General features: G+C 52.6%; 11 protein-coding genes across 11 annotated transcripts; 8 read left to right on the top strand and 3 right to left on the bottom strand.

Annotated features, from left to right (window-relative positions):
* Window positions 1-67: 67 nt before the first annotated feature.
* Window positions 68-1,780, top strand: JN550_008580 (uncharacterized protein; the record flags this gene model as incomplete). The annotated part of the gene is made up of 1 exon (XM_049320557.1): window positions 68-1,780. The coding sequence occupies one exon, from the start codon at window positions 68-70 to the stop codon at window positions 1,778-1,780; it is 1,713 nt and encodes a 570-aa protein (XP_049169512.1).
* Window positions 1,781-2,078: 298 nt separating this feature from the next.
* Window positions 2,079-3,071, top strand: JN550_008581 (uncharacterized protein; the record flags this gene model as incomplete). The annotated part of the gene is made up of 1 exon (XM_049320558.1): window positions 2,079-3,071. One exon carries the CDS (start codon window positions 2,079-2,081, stop codon window positions 3,069-3,071), a length of 993 nt encoding a protein of 330 aa, XP_049169513.1.
* Window positions 3,072-3,570: 499 nt separating this feature from the next.
* Window positions 3,571-5,553, top strand: JN550_008582 (uncharacterized protein; the record flags this gene model as incomplete). The annotated part of the gene is made up of 4 exons (XM_049320559.1): window positions 3,571-3,796; window positions 3,860-4,525; window positions 4,804-5,153; window positions 5,206-5,553. 4 exons carry the CDS (start codon window positions 3,571-3,573, stop codon window positions 5,551-5,553), a joined length of 1,590 nt encoding a protein of 529 aa, XP_049169514.1.
* Window positions 5,554-6,942: 1,389 nt separating this feature from the next.
* On the top strand, window positions 6,943-8,112 carry JN550_008583 (uncharacterized protein; the record flags this gene model as incomplete). Its single annotated transcript, XM_049320560.1, has 1 exon — window positions 6,943-8,112. The coding sequence occupies one exon, from the start codon at window positions 6,943-6,945 to the stop codon at window positions 8,110-8,112; it is 1,170 nt and encodes a 389-aa protein (XP_049169515.1).
* Window positions 8,113-8,836: 724 nt separating this feature from the next.
* Window positions 8,837-10,321, top strand: JN550_008584 (uncharacterized protein; the record flags this gene model as incomplete). The annotated part of the gene is made up of 1 exon (XM_049320561.1): window positions 8,837-10,321. One exon carries the CDS (start codon window positions 8,837-8,839, stop codon window positions 10,319-10,321), a length of 1,485 nt encoding a protein of 494 aa, XP_049169516.1.
* Window positions 10,322-11,205: 884 nt separating this feature from the next.
* On the top strand, window positions 11,206-13,652 carry JN550_008585 (uncharacterized protein; the record flags this gene model as incomplete). The annotated part of the gene is made up of 5 exons (XM_049320563.1): window positions 11,206-11,579; window positions 11,637-12,720; window positions 12,771-12,855; window positions 12,910-12,995; window positions 13,056-13,652. 5 exons carry the CDS (start codon window positions 11,206-11,208, stop codon window positions 13,650-13,652), a joined length of 2,226 nt encoding a protein of 741 aa, XP_049169517.1.
* Window positions 13,653-14,476: 824 nt separating this feature from the next.
* On the top strand, window positions 14,477-15,453 carry JN550_008586 (uncharacterized protein; the record flags this gene model as incomplete). Its single annotated transcript, XM_049320564.1, has 2 exons — window positions 14,477-15,281; window positions 15,419-15,453. 2 exons carry the CDS (start codon window positions 14,477-14,479, stop codon window positions 15,451-15,453), a joined length of 840 nt encoding a protein of 279 aa, XP_049169518.1.
* Window positions 15,454-15,469: 16 nt separating this feature from the next.
* JN550_008587 (uncharacterized protein) lies at window positions 15,470-16,912 on the bottom strand (the record flags this gene model as incomplete). Its single annotated transcript, XM_049320565.1, has 1 exon — window positions 15,470-16,912. One exon carries the CDS (start codon window positions 16,910-16,912, stop codon window positions 15,470-15,472), a length of 1,443 nt encoding a protein of 480 aa, XP_049169519.1.
* Window positions 16,913-17,845: 933 nt separating this feature from the next.
* JN550_008588 (uncharacterized protein) lies at window positions 17,846-19,166 on the top strand (the record flags this gene model as incomplete). The annotated part of the gene is made up of 4 exons (XM_049320566.1): window positions 17,846-18,547; window positions 18,622-18,685; window positions 18,745-18,933; window positions 18,985-19,166. 4 exons carry the CDS (start codon window positions 17,846-17,848, stop codon window positions 19,164-19,166), a joined length of 1,137 nt encoding a protein of 378 aa, XP_049169520.1.
* A 66-nt stretch (window positions 19,167-19,232) lies between these two features.
* Window positions 19,233-20,540, bottom strand: JN550_008589 (uncharacterized protein; the record flags this gene model as incomplete). The annotated part of the gene is made up of 5 exons (XM_049320567.1): window positions 19,233-19,415; window positions 19,471-19,850; window positions 19,915-20,124; window positions 20,186-20,320; window positions 20,390-20,540. 5 exons carry the CDS (start codon window positions 20,538-20,540, stop codon window positions 19,233-19,235), a joined length of 1,059 nt encoding a protein of 352 aa, XP_049169521.1.
* Window positions 20,541-21,357: 817 nt separating this feature from the next.
* Window positions 21,358-26,576, bottom strand: JN550_008590 (uncharacterized protein; the record flags this gene model as incomplete). Its single annotated transcript, XM_049320568.1, has 16 exons — window positions 21,358-21,580; window positions 21,655-22,059; window positions 22,296-22,775; window positions 22,827-22,968; window positions 23,018-23,082; window positions 23,147-23,197; window positions 23,253-23,324; window positions 23,375-23,498; window positions 23,543-24,265; window positions 24,426-24,770; window positions 24,842-25,358; window positions 25,439-25,656; window positions 25,710-26,089; window positions 26,138-26,244; window positions 26,306-26,436; window positions 26,492-26,576. 16 exons carry the CDS (start codon window positions 26,574-26,576, stop codon window positions 21,358-21,360), a joined length of 4,068 nt encoding a protein of 1,355 aa, XP_049169522.1.
* Window positions 26,577-27,726: the final 1,150 nt, after the last annotated feature.

The raw sequence follows: 27,726 nt of genomic DNA on the forward strand, positions 1-27,726 counted from the left end.
ATGCTTGCTCACCGCGGAATACTGCCCACCATGAACATTTGGCGTCCGTCTTGATTACACGGTCAACATGGTATCCGTCTGGGCCTTTGTGGCTATCGCCTCTCCGGGCATCGTGCGTGCTCTTGCTCTGAATGACATATGTACGGCGTCATGCGCACAAGATGCACTTCCAGCTGAAGGGTTTTACCCAGGCATCACCATCGACAGGTCTTCGGTGCAGGCTTCCTTGACATACAATGCCACGTTTGTCTCGGAATGGTATCCCACCAGTACTATCGAGTACTGCAATGTGACATTTGCGTACTCTCACAACGGAATCACCAACGATGTCGTCCACGTGACATACTGGATACCTGCACCTGAAAACTTTCAGAATCGTTACGTGTCGACGGGAGGCGGGGGCCTGGCCATCAACTCGGGGACGCAATACATTCCTACGGGGATCATTGTTGGAGCGGTATCCGGCATTACCGATGGTGGTTTTGGGTCGTTTGATACCCCCTGGGATGATGCTTTCCTGCTCGCCAATGATACAATCAACTGGCAATCGACCTACATGTTCGGCTACCAGGCGCACCACGAGCTGGCAACTCTTGGAAAGCAGTTCACCCGGAATATCTTCAACGTCTCGTCCTCCAGCAAGCTGTACAGCTACTATCAAGGCTGCTCTGAGGGGGGCCGAGAAGGATGGAGCCAGATACAGCGCTTTGCTGGCCAGTTCGACGGTGCTGTAACAGGCGCACCTGCCTTCCGATTCAGCCAGCAGCAGGTTAACCACCTCACTAGCAGCGTGATAGAGCAGACTCTAGGATGCTATCCACCAAACTGTGAGCTGGAGAAAATTGCCAACCTGACAATCGCCGCCTGCGACGTCTTGGACGGGAGAACAGACGGGGTCGTCTCCCGCTCTGACCTTTGCAAATTGACCTTTGACGTGAATACGACCTTGGGAGAACCTTACTCTTGTGGCCCGTCCGAGGGATCTCCATCATATGGTATACCCCCCGCCCCTGCCCAGAACGGGACTGTCACTGCCGAGGGGGTGGCGGTAGCAAGTACCATTCTCGCTGGCCTTCATGACTCCGAGGGCCGGCTAGTGTATGTAAGCTACCAGCCCGGCGCAACATTCGCAGATGGCGCCACTGCGTACGACAATGAGACGGATACCTGGGGTCTCAATATCATCAGCTATGGCGGCGAATTTGTCGCAAAGTACCTGCAGTTGCAAAATGCCAGCAACCTCGCAAGCCTTGATAACTACACTTACGACACTCTGAAGGAACTGATGATCCTCGGCATGAACAGATACTACGACTCTGTACAGACAACGTATCCCGACCTCGGTGACTTTCAGAGCGCTGGGAGCAAAGTCCTCCACTTGCATGGCGAACAGGACAATTCGATACCCACTGGCGCATCTGTACACTACTACGAGTCAGTGAGATCTGTTTTGTACGGGCATCTCAGCTACAACGAAAGCACTGCGGCGCTGGACGAGTTCTATCGACTATTCCTCGTTCCTGGCGGTGGCCACTGCAGTTCCAACGATTTCCAGCCCAATGGCGGCTGGCCCCAGACGACGCTGCAGGCTATGATCGACTGGGTAGAGAAGGACGCCGCGCCGGACACCCTAGATAATACCGGAGAGATCGATACCATCTGTAAATGGCCCCTGAGACCATTCTGGGCTGAAGATGGAGTCTTGCAATGCGTGTATGACCAAGCGTCTATTGATACTTGGATGTATGATTTCGACGCATACAAGCTGCCTTTGTACTAGAGTCCGAAAGCTTAAGATGGGACTGGATGTTATTGTTTTGGGTTTGATTATCTACACCAAGTTTCAAGTACGTTACTATAATATTACTATACAATCAAGCACCACGAATGGGGGCAGCGGCAGTCGATTGCGCTAGTGCCACATCCCTGTCCGTGCAGCCGCATATGGTCCCTGCCAAGCCTCTTGTGGCGCGCTACGAAAAAGCTACTGGTAACCTCTTGTTCACCCAATAATTACCAAATTCAATCCCTCTTCCTTTGTCCTCTGGTACGAACGCCGACCTCCTCGTGTAGGCCCAATGGCGATACCTGCTTCTGTAAGATTGGCTTTCACGGCTCTTGCCGTTGTTCTTCCCGCACTGGTCATAAGCCACAGGCTCTTGGCACGAAATCACAGACCCCAGTCGATCAAACGCACAGAGGAACGGGTACTAGTTCTTGGTGCTTCTAGCGGTGTTGGGAGAGCCTTGGCCAGGAAATATGCAGATCAGGCTGCCAGAGTCTGCATCGTGGCGAGACGTGAAGCAGACCTAGCTGTGCTCGCCGAGGAATGTGGAGAAAACTGCATCTGGGAAGCAGCCGACTTCAGCAATGTCGACGATATGGTGCGCGTCAGAGAACGGTTGCTGGCTGAGTGGGGCGGGCTGGACACCCTCCAGATTTGTGCGGGAGTCTCAGCCCTTCAGCCTGTCATGGCTCTCACTGGCGTCCAGTCGGCCGAGGAGGATGCGACGAGCGACGGCATACGGACCGCTGTGGCAATAGGTGGCCGTGCGATCAAAGGAAACTTTGATGGCCCATTCATTTCCGCCTTGACTTTCGTGAGTAGCCCAACCCGCGCTGAGAGATCCATGACGCTCATCACTACGCAGATCCCGATGCTGACGCGTACGTCTGCCTCGCCGTCTATTCTACTGCTCAACTCACTCGCAAGCGTCGTTGCTGCGCCGACGCGAGCATTGTACGCAGCATCTAAAGCATCGTCTCTGCTTTTGTTTCAGGCTCTGGCTATCGAGCACTCTAAAATCGCCTTCACATTCATGTTGCCCTCAACTATAGAGGGCAACTTTCGGGCCTCGGCTGTTGACGGCGGGCCGGTGATCGAGAAGGATCCTAACAAGCATGGGCTCAAGATCGAATATGTCGCGAAGAAATGCATGGATGCAGTCGACAGCCAAATTACAGGCAACATCGTGCTTCCATGGTTTCCTAACGCCCTGGGCCCTCACGTTTACTATCTCTGGCCGTCGGTCGTGGAGAAGAAGGCACGTAAGAAGTACAACTTCGAATAGCTTCCTATGATTTTAGAGCTATAGCCGTTTCCCCCCAATGAGGTGTTCTGGCCAAGCAAGTCAGAGAAAAGACGATACCGGCAGTCTCAATGACGATGCACTCAACGATGGACAGCCCGAGGCAGTCGGAAGCATTTAATTCGGATATGTGGGGTCGGGTGTTTTGCTAGTGAGCTACTGTCGTCCCCTTGCCCTGAAAAAAGAAAACAGGGGAGGGGAGGTGGGCGGCAAAGGGATATCCTAGGAGGAGCAGCTGTATGTACAAATTAACTTAACCTTTGTCTATCAATTGCCGTAGCAAAACCAAGGAGATGGTTCGTTTATTGGCTGTTCGTTGTCTACAAAGCGAACTACATTATTGTCCTACCATGACTGTCCTTTAATGTAGCGGACTCTGCGGTTCCCTATTATATAATGAACTGCTGCCCATGGAACTTCATACTACCGATCTCACAAGCAGACCGAACCCGTACGTCAACAAATATACTAAGAGGATATTATGGCCTCCCCTGCAAGCTCCAGAACGTCGCCCAAAAACCCCAGCCAGATATTACACCGACCAGTGATCTTGGCTGTCGGCGCAGAAGATGATCGTGGGACTCTGACCCGCGTGTTGGTAGGTCGTTCGATCAAATACCTGTTTGTTTCTCAAGATGCTTTCCCTCATGGGTGGGAATACCCAAATGGGCCAAATCCATCGCTGCCGACTCTCGACCTTGGCGAGAGTAAGTGCTATACTGTTATGGCTTCGGGCCACCGAGATTCAAGTGTGTGGTATCCTCTTGCAGAAAAGATTGCTGAGAAGTTGAGCGGTATCCAGGGGTTGTCGCACGAGGTCATGCTTGATTACAGTGATTTCTCCAAGGTAAGCGCAATCACCAAACCATGGGATATGCGCTCAGAACGGTTGACAATTGTCAATCATCCAGCCGTTGTACGAAAAGCAGTCATGAAAATCGCAGAGTTTCCCGACTTTCTCCCCCGGAACGACAGTGATAAGGAGAGACTAGGTAAACAGGAATCCGAGATGAAGAGGGAGATTCAATTCCACCAGGAGGCCTCTTCTCACGGAATTACCACCAGGTTCCATGGTCTGGTTACGGAGGAAGGTCGTGGGGTGATAGGATACGCCATGGAATTTATTGAAGGTGGCAAGAGCTTCTCTGAGATTGCCAAAGAGAATAAACCATTGCCAGAGCAGGAAATCCAGGCGTGTCTGGCAGTAGTCCGCCGCCTCCATGAGATCGGAATTTACCACGGGGATCTTGATCTAGGTAACGTAATGCGTCGCCCAGATGGTACAGTACTGATTATCGACTTCCAGTATTCGGCAAGACTTGGCGCAAAAGGCAGCGTAGAGGGTATGCCGATATACTCGGAAGCCAACGAGGTAAATGGGATCGAGAGAAGACTTCGAAATATTGGTCGTGGAGATGCCGACGACTCTGATATAAGTGAATAGCCATTTGACTGGACTATTAGAGAATGTAACTAAGTATGCACCGTGTCCATCCTGTAATACTCCGGTAAATTCCCCGCAAGCGAACTGTTGAGAGCAACCATTATGGCAGGGGTCGAACGGGTGACAGTATCCACAGCGGATCTTGAATCTCATGGCACGTAAGACCTTGGGTCTTGACCTTCGCAACACTCCAAACTCCTACAACCTCAAATTCAGCACCATTATTGGAAGTAATCGTGCAGGACATGACCAAGCCAACAATCGTTGTAGTCCCGAGTGCCTGGCTGAAGGCCACAGCCTGGAACGGCTTCCGCCACAAACTCGACGAAGCCGGTTACGCCTCAGAGCTGGTCGCATTACCCACTGTTGGCGGGCGCGAGGCCCCGCTGGCTCAGTTGGCGGATGACATTGCTACTGTGCAGGCAGTTCTCGCGAGATTGAAACACGAAGGCCGGCGAATCTTGATTCTATGCCATTCATCGGGGGGTCTAGTAGCTAGCAATGCTGTTGTGGGGTTTAACGTCCTGGGTATCATATTCCTGTCAGCCTTCATGATCCCTTCTGGGAAAGCACTTCTGGATATGCTCGGAGGCAATCCATTGCCATGGATGAAGGTGGAAGTATGCTCGACCTAACCAAGCAAAATGGAGACAATGCTAATAGAAAACAAAGGGAGACCGTGTTCGCGGCGTCCCGGCTATGATTCCTCAGGTTGCTTTCAACGACATGGATGAAGGCTCTCAACAAGAATGGACCAAGGAAATGACACACACGTCTATTTCACTATTCGTGACACCTTCAGCATACGAGCCTTGGGCAGATGGAGTGCCGTGTGGTTACATATTTTGCGAGAACGACAACTCGCTTCCTCTTCCTGTACAGCAGCAGATGGCAGCCCTTATTAAAAGCACGACTTGCACAGCAACCATTCAATCGGGTCACTGCCCATTTCTGAGCAAGCCTGATGATTTACTAGAGGCTTTGAGAGGTATTGAGCTGAATTTGGGGCAGAGCACGTAACGGGAATCTGCAGCAGAGGTACAGAGGTGTGGCTTGGACCTTCGGGGCGTGTGGTTCTCAGGTGCTGCCAATACTGAGACTAATCAGCCTCTGATCCGGCCGGATGAATTCTTTATATTTACCTGGCCAATCGGCACTGAAACGCGTAGAATGAAATGGCAGTAGATCGTATCGAAACTTCGCTGGAACTACCTTTGGTCTATTTAGCCGAGTAAATCGTGCCATTCTCGACCCAGGCGGAATGCTACATTCTATAAGTGTCTTCACCGATATTGCGATAAGAAGACGCATAAGTGATATAAAGACTCTTAGGTACAGGTCGTAAAGCTCCAAGCTTGAATTCCTCACTAGACATACAGCCATGCACGTATCGGTTCAACAGACACCTATATGGTTGCTGTCTCTGCTGTCGCAGGCCACAGCCAAGCCAACCAATCTACCTCGACAAGAGGCAACACCTACTAGCACTGGTCTGGCAACAAGCTCAGCTTCTACGGTCTTGACCACTCCTAGTCCTACCACCGAACCCGGCTCATCTTCCTGCAGCCCTTTCATTACACCCTCCAACCCACCAGAGTGCGTAAGCAAGTTCGGCCAGTTGAAATGCTACGACAAACTATACTGCGAATATCCAGCTTCATGGGGAGTTGGATACGACCCAATCACAGATTGCTGGACGTGTCCCTGAAACATTCGCTTTGCACGGCATAGTCAATTTCAAAGTTATGGGTGGAAGAGATGAGAAAGGGATTGTCAAGATGCAGAATCTATACATAGACGCCACAGAGCCGCGATATGATTACTAAAATGTCTAAACCCTAAAGAACCCATGCATTAGTTGTTCCTCTGCGTTTGTACAGAAGACGACCGATGTTGAAATTCGACAAAGACGAGTAAAATCACGTCTTGGGAGTAGTAGTTTAGAAGTAACCGAGCCAAATCTGCTATGGTCTCATGACCCAAGATATCTGTTTCAGGTTGAGAACATCACCTTCAACAGATACAATGGTGTTTGTTCGTACCAATGCTTTGCCGTACCCATTGACCTCGCTGTCCACCAAACGCCGCCCTGTCCCGACTGTCTGGTAGACGCACTCGCTCGGGGGTTCGGGACCTCTCAACCCCCGTGTGTCGAGGCGCATAGCCTCTGCTTAATATCCTTGGCATTAAACCAGCCTGGGCTGCCTGGACGGAGAAAATGCCGTGGAGTGCGTAGGACGTGCGGAAATACGCCCCCGCACGAACCTCGCTTGACCTTTCATTTTGAGACAGTGCGCCACACTGTGATGCATTACCATTTCCTCCAACGTGAACGCGGACCATGAGCTCTACCATCTTTAATTATACCAATCTGATGCAGCTTACTTTACTGTAAAATTCGTCTTGAAGATGTCGCATTCGTGGCCGTTCGTCTCATATCAGCCAATACGCCTGGTCTACCAGCTGTATTGTATGAGCGCACTTCTCGCACGCTTCCCGCTATGGCTCGTCAAGTTTGGACTCTTCCGATCCTTGAGACCACACAGAGAATGGACCCTACAACAAGCCGTGATGGCCCGCATGATCCGCTATATGGTCGATGTGCAAAGCAGAATCGGGATCACCGAGTCATTGTCCCTGAAGCCCGGAAAAGAAAAGGAGAAGTTCCAGGTGGTCCAACCCGCGCCAAAGAGCTTCTATAAAGGCCCACTCGAGTCGACGGTCATGCCGACAACCATCGGAGGCACCTGGTACCCGAAGCCAGTCAGCAAGCCGACGATAAAGCCTGATGGTTGTGTTGTTCTACATTTCCATGGCGGCGCATTCGTTATCGGTGATGGCCGGACCGACACCCTGGGGTTTCTGGCAAACACGCTTGTGCAACAAGGCGGCGTCGATGCTGTGTTCGCTCCTCAGTATCGCCTTTCAGGATATGGCAGGAGCAATCCGTTCCCTGCAGCCTTACAAGATGCGCTGACAAGTTATCTCTATCTCGTGCGAACACTCGATATCCCAGCTCGCAACATCACCATCTCTGGCGACAGCGCAGGCGGAAATCTGGCCATTGCACTACTACGTTACCTCGCAGACTTTGGAGACGAACTGGACATCCCCAACCCACAAAGTTCAGTTCTGTTGTCACCGTGGGTATCGCCGCTCAACAGCCTCAAGCCCGACATCACCATTCTGAGCAACCCAAACTACTCAACCGACTTGCTTCCCCCGAGTTTCACGCGGTGGGGTGCTGCCACTTATGCAGCAATCGTGCCACCCTCAGATCCGTATATTACCCCCCTTGGTAATCCTTTTGCCACTTCGATCCCAATTTTCGTGAATCAAGGCGCCGTGGAGATTCTGGAGATCGACGGCACCCAGTGGGTCAAAGAGATGTCCCGAGTTGAAGGAAATCGAATCCAGTCGGAGTATGAGGCTGCGGCTCTTCACGACACATTACTGGTTGGGGAACGGAGCGGCTGGGAGGCGAGTGCACAACAGGTTGCCTCCAAAGTGGGTGTTTTCATCCGTAATACTCAGAAGGTCTCTGAAGGGGAGTTTGTTAGCATTCCGGGAAAGCTATGAACGGGATTAGCGCTAGATATGCATTGATTTCTTGTAACCTGCAACACATGAAGGCATGAGCAAATGGACTACGTTATTTCGGTTTCCGCCGTTCCATTTTGACACCCGTGATCTTTGTTTGGCTGAGCAGATTATGCGTCGTCCATCGCAATGCACTCCCACGCACTGTGTATGCCTCGGTTGTCTATTCCCAATGCTGCGGGGATCAACGTTCCACACCCCCCTACCCCCTTGGCCAGCATCTTGCTAGTCGCACTGCAGGACAACCCCATCTTGATATTGGAGTGACGAACCACCGTTTCGCAGCGAATTAAGAGTCAAATAGAAGTTCCCGACTGAGATGTCCAGTGCGTCGTGGCCTGCAACTATTACATCATGATACTTGATAAGTAGTGACTAATTGTGGGAGAACACTAGTGCCTACACGACCACCGTAGCCATTCGGACTCTGTTATCTCCCCGAGTTCGCGTTCCACGTCATGCACGTTCGAGTACATCGCGTATCGCCCAGAGCCACCGAATCCTACCGAGGCAAGGCATGCATATATCCAGGCCATCGCCCAAAGCTAGACCCCCAACTCGAGGTGCCACACATTGCCAACTTAGTGGCTGCTTCACCCTAGACTCGCCAAATATTTGAGATCATACAGGGGCAGTCCACCGCGCCTGGATATACTAACGCGCAGATTTCACGCCGAGAACTGCCTTGCGGCCATCACCCGCCATGGATTCTACTGAGAAGAAATCTGGTGATGTCGAGTCACTGGATCTCATCATCGTGGGGGCAGGAATCTCGGGGATTAACTGTGCATACCGGCTTCAGACAAAGCTACCGCAAGTCACGTTCACCATTTTCGAGAATAGAACAAGCATTGGAGGCACGTGGGACTTGTTCAAATATCCAGGCATCAGGTCCGATTCGGACCTGCACACCTTTGGCTTCTCCTGGCACCCATGGCCTCATCCGAGTCCGATCGCAGAAGGCGACTTGATCATATCCTACATGAAGGAATCCGTGGCTGCCCACAGCCTAGACAAGTACATAAACTTCAAGCACAAGGTGGTATCTGCAGATTGGTCGTCCAAGACGAACAGATGGACCGTGGCTGTCGAAAACGAAGGTGTCACGAAGCGCTACACATCAAGATTCATGGTGCTCGGCGCCGGGTACTATGACTACAATCAACCGCTCAAGGTCGAGATACCAGGGCTCTCAAACTTCCGTGGCAAGATCATCCACCCTCAGTTCTGGCCGACAGACTACGATCATACCGACAAGAAGATAGTTGTCATTGGCAGCGGCGCCACCGCTATCACGTTGATACCAGCTCTGGCCAAGACCGCCGCCCATGTCACCATGCTACAGAGGAGCCCGTCATACATCGTGTCGCAGCCCCAGCAGTGGTCGAGCCCATGGACCGGCCCGAAGTGGAGCCACAAGATATGGCCTCGTTCCATCTTGGGGACCATCAAGCGGCTCTACTTCATGTGGACGACGCATTGGTTCGCGACACTGTGCAGGTGGTTCCCCAAGCGTATGAAGGAAATGGTCAAGAAGGCCACTCTTGTACAGCTGCCGCCGCGACTCAAGTGGGATCCCCATTTTAGCCCAGCGTACTACCCCTGGCAACAGCGGTTGTGCCTGGCCCCAGATGGCGATTTCTTCAAGGCTCTACATACGCCCAAAGCCGACGTAGTGACGGGCCACATTCGCACGGTCACCGAGGACGGCATCGAGCTCACCGATGGTACGAAGCTCGATGCCGACGTGGTCGTTACGGCCACGGGACTACGCATGCTATTCGGTGGTGGCATCCCCCTTCAGGTAGATGGCGAGCGGATCGACACGGCAAAGCAGATCTTGTGGAACGGAGCCATGGTTCAGGACATTCCGAATCTGTTCTACATGATCGGCTACACCAACGCCTCTTGGACCCTAGGCTCTGACGAGACCGCCTTCATCATCTGTCGGTTGTTGAAGTACATGGAGCGCAAGGGGATTCAGGTGTCGGTGCCTCGAGCACCAAGGGATCATCAGATGAAACCACGCTCGTCATGGCAGCTCACATCGACGTACGTCAAAGCTGCCGAGGAGAGGTTTCCAAAGAGCGGCGATCAGGGCCCATGGAGACCGAGGAGGCATGTCCCGAATGACTGGGCTCACGCAAGATGGGGCAATATTACGGACGGACTGCATTTCACGGCCTAGTCCTCTGGTGTCATGCCCTCACAGATAGCATTAGCGTCAATACACACAAGACACTCAAGACACGGTAGGGTAACCCCTCTCGTATCCAATATAAGATGAACAAAAGAAAAGTCGCAGGCAGGATAGCCCAGGGCGGTCGGTTGTCACGTCGATGCAGCCCACATCCATCAAATGACAAACCAAACCCCTGTAAACTGTAGCGCCTGCATCCCCGCGTTAGGTGGGCGTGAACTAACTAGGCGAGGCCAGTGGTGTGCTATGCGACTGTACGTAGGCCCACTAGACCACCTAGGCTGATAGTGGCTCCAGTGGCTGCAGGGTGCATGCGGGGTAGGCCAGCGCCTTTCCCCTTTTCGACCCTCTTGGTGCAAATCGCGAGCCATAACGGTCGCACTTCCAGGGAGCAGCGAAGGCCACACGAAGATCTAGGGCTATTCGCGCGTCCTCACTAACTAATGTGCCAACGGTGATTGAATGGAATGCCCACCTGCCCGCTCACGCCCGCTATCCGTAAAGAAACTAGTTTCCGAGATGAATCCAACTGCACCTCGGCACAGCTAGGGTGCTGTCAATGCGTTCTGTCTACTAGCGAGTATCGTGGCGATCGTCATTGCATTTTCACATCATGATGTGCTGGTAGAAAAGCGTCTCCGGCGGCCACTTGAACACTGCGTTGCAATCTGTGATAGTTCGAACGTTAATTATAAGCAGTCAACGCGGATGCCGCTCCCCTTCTCTACAAGCCCAAGCGCAATCGCAACAACACACTGTCGTTCATCAGTCTCACACCGTCAGCCGTGTGATAGATTTCTTCCCCTGCGCTCGTATAACGGCGCCATCAAGAAAAGCCGATACCCAGCATCTCTATGCACGGTGCAGCAATCATGGCTGTCCCTATGGAATTGCCGCTGTCTCATATAGACATACCTCTCCCCGACCCACCATCCCCGGAGTTTTTCAACGAGACGCAATGGAAGGTGTGGTATGCACTAATGGACACGATCGTCCCATCCATCGTCTCCACGCCTCGGGATGGGTCCAACACAGACAACTACCAGATCACACAGAGTCAACTGGACGCATATTACCAAGAGGCCCAGAGAAAACTGAGCTCTCCGCCGAGCCGCAAGGACTTTGAAGCTTTCCTGTCGGAAAAGCCATCAGATAGCCAGGCTTTCAAAGATCAGATAACCAGAACATTGGCTTCTTTACCGAAAGACATGAGAGATCAACTCGGTACCATGCTGAGTCTGCTGGGGTAAGTAACCCTCGTGTTGAACTGGTAACCCATTTGCCCTAATATGATATGGCAAAGAACGAGACTCGGCAGTCTTCCGACCACTGGCTATCTCACGCCATTCTATGATCTACCCGCCGAGGCGAGGGAGAAGGTCATCAAGTCCTGGCAAACGTCATATTTCACGGCCTTCCGTGGTCTGGCAAAGTCAGTATCAATGCTTGGGCAGAAGACCTGGGTACAATCCAGCCAGTTGTTCCTGCAGTTGAGTGGCTGGACGGATATCCCAGAAAACTATCGGGCGGGAAAGGCAGCCGATTACACCTTCAAGCAGTTTGGCCCCGGAGCCGGCCCGGAGACCATCGAAACCGACGTGGTTGTCGTTGGATCGGGATGTGGTGGTGGCGTCTGCGCAAAGGTGCTAGCGGAGGCTGGCCATCGCGTTCTGGTTGTTGACAAAGGCTACTATTTCTCCCCGGCGCAACTGCCGATGAAGTCTCATATCGCCGAGATCAACTTGTTCGAGAGCGGTGGCCTCATGAGCGTTGATGATGGCTCAATGTCCGTCCTGGCCGGGAGCACATGGGGTGGAGGCGGTAGCGTCAACTGGGGAGTTTCCCTGCAGACCCCTGACTACGTGCGACGGGAGTGGGCGTCCAAGCGAGGCCTGGACTTCTTCACGTCCTCCGACTTTCAAGGCTCGCTGGACAGGGTTTGCGAGTTCATGGGCGTGTCTGATTCTGCTGTCCGACAGAACCATCGGGGCCAGGTCTTGCTTGATGGCGCCGAGAAGCTGGGGTGGAAGGCCAAGGTCACCCCCCACAACTCCGCAAACAAGGATCATCACTGCGGACACTGTCATCTGGGGTGCGGCTCTGCCGGCAAGCAAGGACCGGCAGTCAGCTGGTTGCCTGCCGCTGCCAGGGCAGGTGCCGAGTTCATCGAAGGCTTCCAGGTCGAACGTGTGACCTTTGACACGTTCGCGTCCGGGAAGAAGGCTTCAGGAGTTGTGGGCAAGTGGATCTCCAGAGACCAAGAAGGAGGTCTGACCGGAAGCGTCACCGAGCGCGTCAGTCGGGATGTCGTTATCAAGGCCAAGAGAGTAGTTGTGTCCTGCGGCACCTTGTGGAGCCCTGTGGTTTTGAAGAACAGTGGTCTAGCGGTTGGTACCTACCTCCTCAAAGCCAGCGAGTGGCTGTTAACCACAGACAGAACCCGCAAATCGGCCGGAACGTGTACTTGCATCCGGTCAACCTTGTTGGCGGCTTTTGGAAGGAGGATGTTAAGCCCTGGGATGGTAAGTGGTCTGATTAAAAACGCCTTGGACATGTCGTGCGCTGACGAACTACAGGATGTGCTATCAGCAGTGTTTGCACTGCTTTCGAGGACTTGGACGGCCAAGGGAATGGGACCAAGCTTGAGGGTGTGTGTATGGTGGTAAGTGTGGTATTCCGAGCTACCTGCACCGATATTGTCAACTACTAAGCCGGATCCCAGCCATATCTGATATATTCCAACCTTCCTTGGCGAAGCGGCATTGACTTGAAACTTTCGGCGTTGAGGTACCGCCATCTCAATGCTTTCTTCTCAATGCCGCGTGACCGCGATACTGGCTATATCTATCCAGATCCCGTCACCGGCAAGCCACGCATTCAGTACTCGCCAAGCGCTTTCGACCGGGCAAATTGCATGGAAGGACTCGTTGCACTGGCGAGGATCTGCTACGTCCAGGGAGCAGAGGAGATTCGACCTTTTCTCTCCGGTGTGGACTCCTTCATCCGATCCCCTTCTGGGGAGAAGACGGAGGCCGAAGACGAGAGGTTTGAGCAGTGGCTGCAGACTCTACGAGCCGCCGGCAACCCAGGAACTGAGCCGTGGGGCGGAGCTCACCAGATGGGCTCATGCAGGATGAGCAAGTCCGAGGAGGATGGCGTGGTCGACCCCAAGGGTAAGGTTTGGGGAGTGGAGGGTCTCTATGTTGCGGATGCCAGTGTATTCCCCACTGCGACGGGTGTGAACCCCATGGTGACGAATATGGCAATCTCGGATTCGATCGCGCGGGGAATTGCGGCGGACTTGGGCACACTGAAGTGATTATGAAGCTCCTTGCCTACTAGGCAATTACAGTATGCTACCTTGACTCGATGCGGTCTCTCCCCTATTTGTGAGCGAGATATCACTTGGCCATCCTGCACTGGATACCTACCAGCCAAGGATGAGGAGCGAAGTCTCCAAGCACTCTTCCGCGTTATAAGCTGTCTTGGTCAACTCGGGAGCCGAGATCTGGTAGTGATTAATCATGGACCAACTGTAGCTGCAGGATCTCTTGATTGTCACACGAACTGCCTGTCTCGGATTCCATGTGTCAGCCTCGATCTTGTATATGAAGAAGCGCCCCCCAAGTCTAACGATCTGGTGCCCATGTGTAATCCAAATTTGGTAAAATGAGAACGTAGTCTATCATGCCTTGAGCGGGAGAGGGACGCGATGAACCTCAGCCTTATGCACTAATAGCGAGCGCTTCCAAGATTGTTACTTCTATTTTGACAGCTGAGTAATGCTTCGAATCGTGCACCTTGGTTTCTTCCTGCAGACCTGGCCGTGATGGGGAGGCACCCCTACATGAGACCGCCGTCCGTTCTCCGCCTCGCGGGAGGTCAATGATTGGACTACACACGTCGGTCTCGGGTCGTTCAAGGCTCATCTATGGAGACACTTCGCGACATGTACCTTGACGTCTCATGACGATTCCACAGGGGGCACAGGCGGATATAATATCCACAGATACATTCTTAGACGGCCAAGAGTTGTGTCCTTGATGGCCTTCTGACCAGTGAACAGAATGGTTCTTATATATAAACACTTCTTATAGGCTGCAGAACAAAGTGCAAAGTATCAGGCACAGAATACCTCCAAGGATGTGGTCGACATCCCCGTCGCTGCTAACTACCCAAGTCGGCGGATTAAATCTTGGCCGGCCCCCGGGCCCGTGCTCGCTCCCCTGCCCCACACCAGCCAAAGAGCTCAGGTGCTCCACCAAAAAGTTTTCGGCGGCAGCGTCTCAATTGATCACGACCACGACAGCAGCACCATCGCATCACACATCTCGTCACCAGATCAGCTCGGCGCAACCCGGACCACACTCGTTTCACATTTTCGTCGGATACACGAGGTCTCACCACGCCACCGCCACCATGCACTTGATGTACGTCCTGGATGCCAGCGGCAAGCGCACCTACACCCTCAAGAAGGTGCTGAGCGGCGAGGTCACCAAGTCCGCACACCCCGCCCGCTTCTCGCCCGATGACAAGTGGTCGCGACAGCGCGTGACGCTGAAGAAGAGGTTCGGTCTGTTGATCCTGGCCGATGGTGAGTTCTCAGCCCTCCCCGCCTTGGCCAACGAGAGCCCGCAGACTTGCTGGACGCCCAACGACGCTGACAAAGATGCCCTTTCACGCAGACTCGAACAAGAAGCCCGCCACTCTGCAATGAGTGCATCTGCTCAGATAAGATGGGACACAAATGGAGCCCGCTCTGCGAGGCCGACCGACGTGCGGCTGTGGCCTGCTCTGACCCGGCACTTCGCAGCTCGAGGCATCCCGGTGGGGGTTTTGCATGTGGACGGCGTTCATGGCGTGCGTGATGCTTTTGGTATGGAACAGCAAAGAAAAGAAAGCGGCGGCGTTGTAATCAAGCAGCTCAGTGGCACTCGCGATCTTGCTAGTAAGATGTTGGGCAAGGGCCCACCCAGCACGACGGGAAGCAGGCCATATCGTTATGGATGGAACCAAACAGCCAGCCTCCTCAATGCTTTGGACAAATGCAACAGTATTTCACATGAGAGCCCAACAAACACACAGACTATCAATGCCGTGGTATCATTCGTCTATGCTGATCGCAAACGCACGTGTTTAATTTCTCTTCCTCGCATTCACATTTCGCCCTGCGCCGACCCGTATCCTTCCCTGGCCGCCCTGTCTACTTCCGCTCAGGATGCTCGGCAGATAATCCTCGTCCATCAGATCCCTCTGCCTCGTCCTCTTGTCGGCGTCGACCTTCTGGGAATATTCCTTCTGGTCCTCGGCCAAAAGCAGCTCTCTGCCCCATCCGTTCTTGCCGCCGCCCTGGTTTCTATACTTGCCGTTGGCCGTTCCGTGGACCGGCTTGGGCACGCTGTAGACGTTTCCTCGGTTGTTCCACTGAAAGTTCTTCTTGAGATGGACCTGGAAGTTGCCGCTCTGGTCCGTCGAGCAACTCACTCGCGTGAGGGTCGGCTGTCCACACTTGGGGCAGAACTGCTTGCTCATGTTACGAGTGATCTGGAAGCACCCGTGGCAACGTAGCACCCACGTCTTGACTCGGGTGATCCGCGCGAGGCTCGGGGAGACGAGGTTCAGGTTGATGCGCAGAAGGACGTTCTGCATGGCGTAATCCGAGGTGAGGAGGGCCACCTGCAAGACTCTCTGGAATGGCTGCTCTGGAGCTGATTTCTGGTCTCTCTGCTGATGCTGTTTGAGATTCGAAGGGGTGATCCAGCCGTCTTCATCGTCGTCCTCCTCCGCACCGGCATTCTCTTCCGTACTACATTCCTGGGCTGGTGGTTGATCTGGGTCTACATCCTTCTCCGGGTCCAGCGTCAGGGCGTCCAGTTGGTGTGTGACAGCCTCCTGGCCGATGACAGGATCTACTCCCTCGTTCGCCTGCTCTACGAACTCGGCCACGGGACTTTGCGTCTCCTTGGCCTCTACCTCGGGGTTCTCTGCCGGCACCTCTGTTTTGGAAGTATCAACAGCCTCGGGATGTGGGTGGTCGCCGTCCTCCACCGTCGCCAACTGCGCAGACTCTGCAGCCTCAGCATCCTTGGCGAGCTGTGCCGGCGACCTGCCGTTCAGCCTCTTCTGATTCGGTTCATTCCGTAGCCGCCAGTCTCCTCCGTTGCGTTCGCATTCCAGCTCGTATGCCAGAGCAATCAAGTGCAGATCAGGTCGGCTGAGAACCTCGAGATCGCCAGTACGGCGGGCAAAATCGGTGGCGAACTTGACGCTCTCAGGCTTGGGGCTCCGCAGCTTGAGGAACGGGAGAAGCTGAGTCTCAACCCTCGCTCTCGTTGCGGCGTCCTTGATCTCGGGTAGAACGGAAGGCAATGTGTATAGCTCCTCAGCCTGGGCGAGCAGAGTGCTGAGTGGAGGATCGTTCTTGATAAGAGGACCGGTGTCGAGAATCAGGGTATGTATCGGTTTCGAGGGCGGAGGCGAGGCCGTGCTGGGTGCCTCGGCCGGCATCTCTGTTGGTTCCGCTTGAGCCTGAGAGGGCGGAGAGGGCGGAGGCACCGCCTGGGCATCTGTCGAATCCATGATACACCAAAGCCGATCGTACAATGGCGCAGTAGTTTCGGGGTAGGATGATGCGATGTGATGTGATACGATGCGATGGTGGGGTTTGGCGCCCAAATTTGCGATTCTGATGGCGGGGTCATGGATTAGTGCTGCTGGAGTCTGGAAATCACAAAATTTTGGCGGTGACAGGAGGCAGAACCAGGCTCCGGCTTTGGGTGTCGACCACTAAAATTATAGTGGTCCCCTTGTGCTGGATCATGCTGTATGTACGGAGTGTACCTCGGGTAGACTACATAACCTCAGGTAGACCCCTGAAATTGTCTATAGACGCAGCCGTCAAGAGCATAGACCTGTACATTTTCACGTACTTTCTATTGCCTTGAGTGTTCCTTTCTGACGATCCAGGCAGGGGGCCATAGCACGTCATTACAAGGCACGGCAGTGTCTCTGCACGCAAGTTAAACGAGGTAACGTTAACTAGCTGCTGATTGCATTGAATGTCGATCACTCTCCGCCCAGCTTGCCAAGGCCCCTTCGTTATCACCAAGTATTACTCATATCTTCGCATCGAGCAGGGTGAAAAATGCACCACACCGCCGACAAAGTCGGCAGCCGCCGCTCAGCTATCACGGCGACCAGGTCTCGCTAGTCGACAACACCCCAGCACAAAGACATTACTGTGGGACTTCCGCGCGGCATTAGATCACAAGCGTCGGCATTAGGCTGCTTGCATAGTAGCAACCGCACAGTAGCGATGACGAGACCGATGCAGTGTTTGCGTCCTGATATCGGCCAATCCTTGCCGACCACGGCCGAGGCGAGGTTGGTAGACTACAGGATGGGTGAGCTGTGATACTGTATAACATGGCCGTCCTCCCACCGGGCTGTTGTTGACTATATGTCTGTCGTCTTGGACTTTGTACTTAACGGACAGAGCCGCATCGAAGCATCATGAGACCGTCTGCCCTCCTCGTCCCGGCCTGTGGCGCCGTGGCATCCTGCAGCAGCTCATCCTCGGACCGTCATGGTGCCGTCAATGCCCGGGGTCCTAAGATGATCATCGAGAACGACTGGAACGCGGGTGCCGCACCCCAGTTCCTGATGGCCTTGGACTACGGGTGGGATATCTTGGGGCTCATCGGTGACACGTCCAACTCCTGGGCCTTGCAATGCAGCCTGCACGCCCTGGTGCTGCTGGAGATTGGCAACCTGTCGTCCTGCATTCCCGTGCACAAGGGAGCTGACTATCCCTTGCTCATGACGCCAAAGCTGATGCAGACCTGGGAGACGATCATGGGCCCTCTGCCGTGGGAAGGCGTCTTCAGACCACAGAACGACACGGCCGAGGCGCTGGGTTCGGACCCTACCGACGGAGACCCCGCCCGCATTGTCAAGGCCGCCTTCACCGAAGGCTACCCCAACACCACCCTGGCCGGCTACCATGCTGCGGCCTGGATGATCGAGCAGGTCCACAAGTATCCTGGTGAAGTTGTTATCTACTCTGGAGGAGCCCTCACCAACATTGCCCTTGCTATCCGCATGGACTCAGATTTTGCAAGCCTGACCAAGGGGTTGTGGATCATGGGCGGCTTCGTCGACACGAACGGGCTGATGTTCAGTGGCGATACCATGCAGGCCGATATCAACACCGACGTACGTTGTGCAATTGGCCAGCTGGTGTCTATTACCCTCAATTTGGGCTATGGCTAACGAGAGGCCCACACTAGTTCAACTTCAAGGCAGATCCCGAGGCCACCAAGATTGCGTTGAGTGCCGACTTCCCAAACATCAGTGCGTTCTCCCAGAGGTTGGCCATATTAGCGACCGCCCAACTTACTAATTCCGAATAGCTCTGGTCTCCAATGCTGCGAATGCACCTGAATTATTTCCCACAGATGCATTACTGGCCGAGGTGGCTGAGGTACGGAACCCCTATACGATTCTCCAGCAGAAGGTGACCCAGACCAACTTGCCTTTCTGGGACGAAGCCACGATGCTTTCGCTGGTCGATCCCTCGACAATAATGAATCAGACTTCATGTAAGACAGATACGTCTCCACTTCAAGAGGCGTTACTAATGGCAGCTCTAGTCTACGTGAACGTCGATACGTCGTTCTACAGCCCGACCTATGGCAACATCTGGGCCTACCAGGAGGCTCTCGCCCCATCACGTCAGACGCTGCGAGAGGTAAACTTTGTCTGGCAGATAAACGGCACCGCGTTCCAGACAGCGCTGAAGCGGGCGCTACAATCTCCAAAGACCTGTCCATGAAATAGTGCAAGGGGCCATCATTCCTCTGCGACAGGGCTGTAGCCTTTTAACGACAGGTGTGTCTCTTCATAGCTTATATACAACCTTGTACCCAGATATCTTGCCATCACGGTATTCCTGAAAGCCTTGCTGCACGGCATCCAACCCCAGCATCAGCTTGGGAACGTTGGGCTTGAGCTTGTCTTCCTGCAGATATTTTGGTAGCTTGTCGAAAAACTCCTTGCACAGCTCATGATCATCCTTGTTTGGCTATTCGAGTGATCAGTGACCGGGTAGGTCTTGTCAGGATGAGAACTATACTTACGGGCCAGTAGAAATCCCCGTACCGATGTTCCTTTAGGAAAGCCGTCCAGACCAAGACGTCCGTGACTTTTGTCCCCTTATTTACGCCTTCGGTGTTAGCCTTGCCAGGCCGGACCGTACACAATGCGCCCGGCTGCCCCGTGGCTTCGGCAATAGCCTGTGACCCGGTTGCAGACGACGTCTCGTTCCCAATGGTGTCAAAAACGTAACGAAGATGAGGCCCAGCCTGCTTTATCTTTTCAACAACCTTCTCGTCCCTGTAGTCGAAGACGTGCTTCGCACCCAGTGCCTTGACGGCATCAAAATGCCGGGTGCTGCAGGTGGTAATGATGTCAAAATTGTACATGGCGGCGATCTGTATGGCGTAGCGCCCCACGCTCGCTGATAGGAGTCAGTGCCAGTCATTGTGAGCCACGCATGTCCGCAGGTGGTCAAAGAAACCTACAATTTCCGCCCCAAATGAGAACCGAGGTGATCGGGCTTGACTTTCGGGGAATATTGAGACAGTCGCTTGAGAACAGGGCAAGCCATGCTGTCGTCGCTGCCAATGGTACCGTGGCTGCCTGCTCCAGAGAGATGTTGTCAGGAACCTTGAATGAGATCTCTTCGTCGGCTACAGTGTAATGGCTGAAGGCCCCCTTCCCCTTGGTTTCCCCTAGGGAATTATCAGCCTTTGATTCTTCTCAGTGCTGTTCAGTTAGCGTGGGTTGCCGAACCGCCCCAGATGAGTCCTGCCACGGTATCCCCAGTCTGCAGTCTGGTTACCTTGGCCCCGACTTGCTCGACTGTTCCAACAAAATCACATCCCAAGACGCCTCCTTCGCCTACAGCTTTGCTATCGAAGGATTGCACTGCGCCATTGGTCTCATTAGCGACTCTTGTGCACCCACAAGATGTGATACTTGACTTGAATATCTCACCATCGGTTGGGTTCTGCGCAGCATAGAGCACCTTTACGAGTGCTTCGTTCACCTCAGGACTGGGTATCTGCGTGGTCTCTCTTTGCAATGTCCGGCCACCGGAAAAGTAGTCTGGCCGGATAACAAGGCTCATCGACTCCTTGGACGACATGTTGGGAAGGTTTGTTGCGCACTCTTTCCCTGTCAAGCCATGTTACGAGACTTCATGAGAGCTGGTTTCCGACACCCATCCTTTGGAACATCCCCAGGCGTTATTAATAACCTCGGGAGTAGGTTTGGACACCCTAAGTCGGTAATGTCGTGTGTAAGCGGGCTGCCATTACATCATTAGCGCATAAGAGGGACCCAACCTGGCGCCTTGCGGGGAATTTGAGTTGCCATTTCAAGCCTCCGCTCATCCGTGATTGGCTAGGTCCTACTATTCGTCGGTGTTCAGGGGTGGAAAAACTGGGCCTCCTTTTCGCGCTCGTGACAGAAGAGATGTGCACTGCTTCGATTGAAACAAAGCCAAAGGGTAATGTTTCGCCCGCTGCAGGAATGACCCGTTACACCTGCTACACAGGGGATTCCTCCAGTACAGAGCTCATGGTGTTGACATCTACGTGGTTCTAGCACTGTAGATAATATAAATTATATGGCGTCTGGAAGACAAGTTGGTCATCGTCATTTGTTCTCAACCAAGCTCTAAGTAGTGTTGTGCGCGGCTTGATTGTCCTTTAAGCCTACGTATGGCCCATGCTTAATCCGACGGCGGAGCCCTGCCTCGAGTTTGGCGAGAGCTCAAACTTGGTGGTGAACATCTCTCCGTACTAAATTGGCTGAATTGCGGATCTTCCATGAAGTACAGAATGTCCAATAGCCCAAAAGCCATGCAGAACAGACGATGGCTCCACTCCGAGCAAAAGCAGCAAAAGTTGTCGCCGGCTTGACGTAGAGTAACTACGTGAGCAGGACTAATTACATACTCACTAGGACGACGTTGAACTGTTGTACAGTTTCGAAAAGTGACTTGATCCGTCCATAAGTAACTGGGCCGGCTTTCCGAACTCCACCAAGTTGCCGTGATCGAGCACGGCGACTTTGTCGAAATCAAGAACACTAGATAGTCTGTGTGCAATCATGATAATAGTATGATGTTGAAACTCCGTACGGATAAGGTCTTGCATCCGAGCGTCGGTCTCAGCATCGACGCTACATCATTTGCCATTAGTACACATCCAGAACCACTTTCGGGTCTCGAGTGATCCTCCCGCGCCGTTACTCACCTACTCGTAGGCTCGTCTAGAATCAGCACCTTGCCCTGTTGCAGCATAGCTCTGGCTAAGCAAAAAAGCTGCCGTTGGCCATGCGAAAGCATTTCCATGCTCATTCTTGCATCTAGGACGCATGACGCATTTGAGAAGCTTGGGTTTGCGACGGTATTCTTCAATATCTCCCACAGACCAACCCTCTGTAGTGCAGACACACACGATTCATCAGATGCAGTACCAACCGGATCGATATTGAGCCGCAAAGACCCCGAAAACATGAAGGGGTCTTGAGTGAGACAGACAAGTCGCTCCCGTACCACAGATCCTGGAATCGTTGTGAGGTCCACGTTGTCAAGAAGAATTCGGCCGGATATGATGCTCATAAGGCGAAGAATAGCAAGTGCAGTTGAGCTCTTGCCGCTGATTGTATATTACTTGTCAGTGTTTCGCTATTTTGGGAGAAATCGCAAAGTGAGAAGAAGAACCGGCGGGGCGGTATAGATAATGTACTAGCCTTCCCGTCCTGCCCACTATTCCGAGCTTTTCACCACCATTAATCGAGAAAGTCACGTCTTTGAGCACGGGTGGCGATTCTAGGCTATGGGTATATATCCGTCAGTAGAGGCAATATGTATAACGACTTGACCATCACATACCCATAACAAGCAGACAATCCTTCCACTATCAAAGCACCCGTGTGTGGCCATTCAGAACTCAGGGTGTTAGATGTCTCTCCAGGAGAGGCTTCCTCCGGGGTCGTTTCAGAAAAATTCTTGATACGCGCTATAGCACCCAAAGAAGTCTCAAGGTTCGTCCAATGTTGTACCAGCTTCGTCAGTGAGTGGGATAGACCCATCATGTTAACCAGGGCCAAACCTAGGAATCCAGGGCTTATACTAGACCGCAAGCTTACTGCCATACCGACGAGCACTACAGCTAGGCCAGCGACGACAAGGTCGAGAACCAGTACCAGCCAGCGTTGGATACATAGTAGTAGATAATAGGGTTTCAGACTGGAATCAACTAAGCGAACGTTCTTTGAAATGTATACTTCGGTCCAGGCGTAAGAGCGGATGATGTCGAGCCCAGCCAGCGAGTCAATAAAATGTGTGAACACAGGAGCGCTGGCCTCAATTCTATCGTCGAGTAAGCAGGAAAAGTTTATTCGGCTGCAAATATGCACATACTCTAAGAGCCTAAGTTGTCGCGAGGTGCGTAAGTAAAAGTTCTGGATTAAATAGAGTAATCCAAAGACCACTGGCAGTATGGCGGCGAAAAAGCCCACCGCGGTCGCTGAGAGCGCTGCTGATACTAGGCAGGTACCGAGTTCTGTTCTTGATAGTCAGGATCATTCTTTTTGGATTTCGGGAGCACCCACGGAATGACATATTGATAATAGAACCTGGAATTGTCATGTCGGCGTATCGAAGATCTTGACTAAATCTGGAACATCGTTAGTATGGAAGTCCTTCAACTATTTAGTCGGTACCATAAGAAGAGCTGTCACCTATTCACCAAGACCCCGGTCTCCGTGTTACTGAAGAATGATAGAGGTGCACTTTGTTGCAATTAGCAATGGTATAAGTCTTTCCACGGTACTTTTCGACACCTACCGCCTCACTGCTTCCAATAGAGACAGGTGCAAGTTTCTGCCAGATTGTGGAATCATGAAAGTCCAAAGAAATCTGCAGGTGCTCAGCATATGGATAGGATTTCGTGCACATCGAGTCCTTACGTGACAGCTCCAACCATGGATGTCCCGGCCATGATATTGATGAGCCCGAGTATGCCAAGCCAGTATCCAAGATTTGGTGCGCCTCCGTTCTGGTTCCATTCAGCCCACCAGTTCAGCCAGACATCTGCATTGATTAGCGCCGCCTTTTTGCCAACGATTGGTACTTACGACTCATTGCGTTCGAGACGGATGTCACGGAAACGAAGCCAAGAAAAAGAACCAAACTCAGTGGCCCCAAAGCACGGAGATAGTACTTGTAGATGAGCCAGTCGCCAGTTTTTCGGGTTTCGTTAGCTTGAGCCGTAGCGCTTGGTGTAGCATCCTGCTCGAACTCTCCTTGGCTACCATCATTGAGAGGGCGATCAGAGTGGTCCGAGGGTTCCTCCTCTAACCTGAGCTGCAAATTATGAATGTAGCGCTCAGTAGTGTTCAGCTCGAAGAAAGTGCCATGCTTAATCAGAGTCCCATTCTCATCCAGGACAAGAATGAAGTCTGCCTGGGACAAGTGTTTCACCGAATGCGTCGCGAGGACAACAGTGGCGCCAATTTTGCGCAGTAGACCATCATGGCCAAAGACGCGTTGAAACACAAGTCTTTCGGTTACCAGGTCGAGACCAGCTAACACATCGTCGAATACGGCCAGTTTCTTTCGTGAATACAAGGCGCGAGCTATTGAAAGGCGTTGCCTTTGACCACCGCTCAGTTTCACCCCCTTGCTTCCCACCAACGTCATGTCTCCATGAGGTATCTCACGGAAATCGACATCCAGCACACACGCGTGACAGACCGCTCTGTACCACTTTTCATCAAACGCGAGATTAGTACCGGCAACAATATTGTCTCGTATGGAGCCGTTCATAGCCCAGGCGGACTGATCCACGTATGCGACCTCTGGGGACGAGATATGAACCCGACCGCCCGATTATTCCCTTTAACAATGTCGATTTGCCGCTTCCCACCGGGCCAACTAGCACGGTGAGGCCGTACGTGAGTTCAACAGGAGTATCTACCTTCACCACTCGTGGAGTTGCATCTGACCAACCAAAGGTACCCGCGCTTGCAGTGATCCTATTTTGTCTGGCCAAAGTCGTCCCCTGGAGTTCAAAGTCGCAATCTGACTGAGAAGATATGCTATTGGCTACAACATGCGGAAACGTTCGTTGATCGGTGCGTGAAGGCTGTAGAAGGAACTGTTGGATCCTCTCGAAGCAACCCAGAGCGGACCAACCTCGTGGGATCGCGTACAATAGAGTAGCAAGTGGCACTGACAATAGATTCAGGGCTGCCAGGGACGTTATTGCCTGTGAGACTGATAGTCCGCCGGTTTTTTGCAGATGTGCTGCAAGAGCATAGGCGGCAAATATGACGAAGGTGTTAAACGTCTCAGGGAGGTTTACTATATGGTGGTTAGTTCCCATGTAGCCAGACACAGCTAATATGTCTAGAAGGAACTCTCCACAGACAGACCTAGAGAAATATTTAGACTTTGTACCCGCCTATACTTTTTCGAGGTTTCAATCTCGATGTTGCGCAAATTGTGAATCCTTTGGGTGAGTTGACTGATCAGGCCGAGGATCTTGACGCTCTTTATCGACCCTAGGATCTCTGATGTGTAATTAACACGATCCTGTACCGCCTCCAACCATGCACCTTGTCTAGAGTTAATGATCCCAGCAGAAAATACGGATAATCCTGTTGAAATGATAGTAACGAGAACAGGCGCCACGCAAACGGCGCCTAATTGGGCGTAAAGCAGATAGACAGCGACTCCTAGCTGGGCCACGCTTGGTAAGGCTTCGATGATCAGTTGCCAGAAAGTCTCTGCAATTCTTTGCACATCGGTACCCATTAAACTTATCGCCGCCGACTCGTTAGTGCTGCTTATAGGGAGGGTCAGCAGTTTAGTGTAGATGACTGTGGTAAGTTGAGCGCGCATCATTGTCATAAGGCGGTATGAGAGATGAGACGCCCATCCCATCATGACCTGTATTCTCTTAGTGTATGCCTTCTCTTGAAAGGAGTATTTAAAATCGTCGACAAAGGTGGATGGAATTGGTAACTAACTGCGAGGCCAATATAAACAAGGGCAAACCCGCCGATCAAGCCATAACCCGTGCTAGCAGACACGCTCCCCTGCACAAAAGTCACAGCATTTTGGATGAGATAGACTTGTGCTATACTGAGCGCAGCGTAGCAGATTTTTGGGATATAAATCACAAAGACTTCCCATCGCAAACTCCATACGCAAGCTCGTGCCAACGCATACTTTTTCCTCTGGTCGCCTATGCTCACGTAAGCTTTGTCGCTGCAGGCATGACTCTCCCAGAAAACCTACAGGTGTCCCAAACGGACTTCAATCGGTCCGAAAGATGTGCCGAGTTGAGCTTCTCATGAATGATTGGTAAGTCATCTGAGCCCAACACTCTCTTGTGGCCTGAAGTTAGAAGCGAGTTGAGCCACCAGAAAGAGCTTCTGCTGAAAAGCCCACTTGTGTTTTCAAGTGAAAACTGTCCATAGGAGCCCGGCAGGAAGGATCGTTTCCCTGTAGCTTCTAGTATAAGGATGACAAACTTGACAGCTAGGGAGCTTGTCATGACGGTAGCAAGTATGCTATTCTCGTTGGCCGCTACCAGCCAGTGCGTTCTGACACGAACTGCGTCCAGCAAAACCGTTACGATGAGATAGAGGTTGATGATTAAGGATGGCTTGATAGATCTGACGTGTTAGAGATGTGACAACATGCCAAGAGTCACGGCTGCCAACACAGAAAGCGCCGCCGATGCGAGCGAGGCGCGCGTACGAAGTGCGGGGGTCGCTGCTGTCAACACCAAGTTGGTGATTTGCAAGGCAGTGAAGAAAGCGATGAAAATCTTTTATTATTAGCCTAGTATATCTTGCGACTCGGTGGGTTGTGTCGCTAATCCAACGTACCAGCTTAGAAGCGTGCAGGCTATTTTGTCGAATTCGAAGTTTTGCGTGACGCAGATTCAGTATCCGAAATATAGTTAGGGTGATGAAGAGGGCGGCGGGCAAGCCGGCCAAAATAATGTTTTCAAAGGTCACTAGAAATCAGTGTTCAGCATGTAACTCGTAGCCTGAAGGTTGATCAGTCGGCACCTGTGAAATCAAACCCCCCGCGACAATCGGCTGTCTTGATGGCTGGGCCAAAGGTGTCATCAGCGCAGAGAGTCAAGGAGTTCATGACGGTCATTAGCCTGGGCACCAAGCGCAAGTGAGAATCACGCGTAGGATAGTTCTTGAATGTATGACTGGAGAGAGAATTTTAAGAGTGATGCTCTTGCGGCGAGCTAGAAATTCCCGCCAATGGGCAGTCCACGGTCATGATGGTGCTAGGATTTCAGCGGCCCATGTTGCCGTCGGAGGTTGCAGTGGAGCCTCTGGCCTGGACGGTCAACTGTGCGTCAGATACTGTAAGTACGTCTCTTGCCCTCCAAGTTCTTGGAGGCGACATATTGAGCAGGTAGGTTTATGATCAGCCTCTTACTACTTACTTGGGTAGGTACATACAGAGTAGAATGCCCTTTCCCGCCCAATCTACACCATACTTCTAGAAAGACATCGGCCACTATTTGCTAGAATCCGCTTGGTTCGGCCCGCGTACGGCTTATCCTGAGATCGGGATTGCGTGTCCCGGCGGCTCAGTTGGCAAGTTGGCAGGGTTGAGCGAATTTCAACATGCAGGGGTCATTTTTGTGAGAGCCTACTACAATTTGGGTGTCGCGAAAGAATTCAAATAGGCCTCTTTTCTCCTAGGCATCTTTCTCTCCCATGGCTTACCTGACTTCACTCATCGGGGGTGGATGATATCGAGGCACAACACAAAATGTATCCAAGTCCAAGTGCCTCAAGCAGATCTTGACAGAGCATCTCTAAGCTGAGTTGGCTACCCGCAGGAGCCTCACAAGTCCGGGCGGGGTCAAGCACGCAACCCCTACGCCGTGCATGCATGGCCATGAAAAGATACCCGGAACCCCGGTTTGGTGAGAATATGACTGCAATCTGGGAAGAACTTGCACCACCAATCTTGGAACAAAAGCGTTCCAAAGTGCTGAGAGAGAGGGAATTATGCCACTCAAACAGTACGATCGCGCTGACGCGACACTGGGGACGAACCCACTTCTTGTTGGCAGCGGTGGCGTCAGCGTCTCGGGGACAACCACCTCTAACCAGACGCCCCCTAAGCGCACCGTTGCGCCGGTATCATCCGCATCATGGCAGCGTCTGGCTTCGGATTTCTTCTATCGGACCAATTGACAAGGGTGGACTGCGAATTGGCACGGGCGTAGTGCCTGTTGCCTCTTACCATCGCGATACAAGTCATCCTGAAACCT

The sequence above is a fragment of the Neoarthrinium moseri genome (assembly GCF_022829205.1).
Source record: "Neoarthrinium moseri strain CBS 164.80 chromosome Unknown scaffold36_Wmoseri_CBS_16480, whole genome shotgun sequence".
Lineage (NCBI taxonomy): Eukaryota > Fungi > Ascomycota > Sordariomycetes > Amphisphaeriales > Apiosporaceae > Neoarthrinium > Neoarthrinium moseri.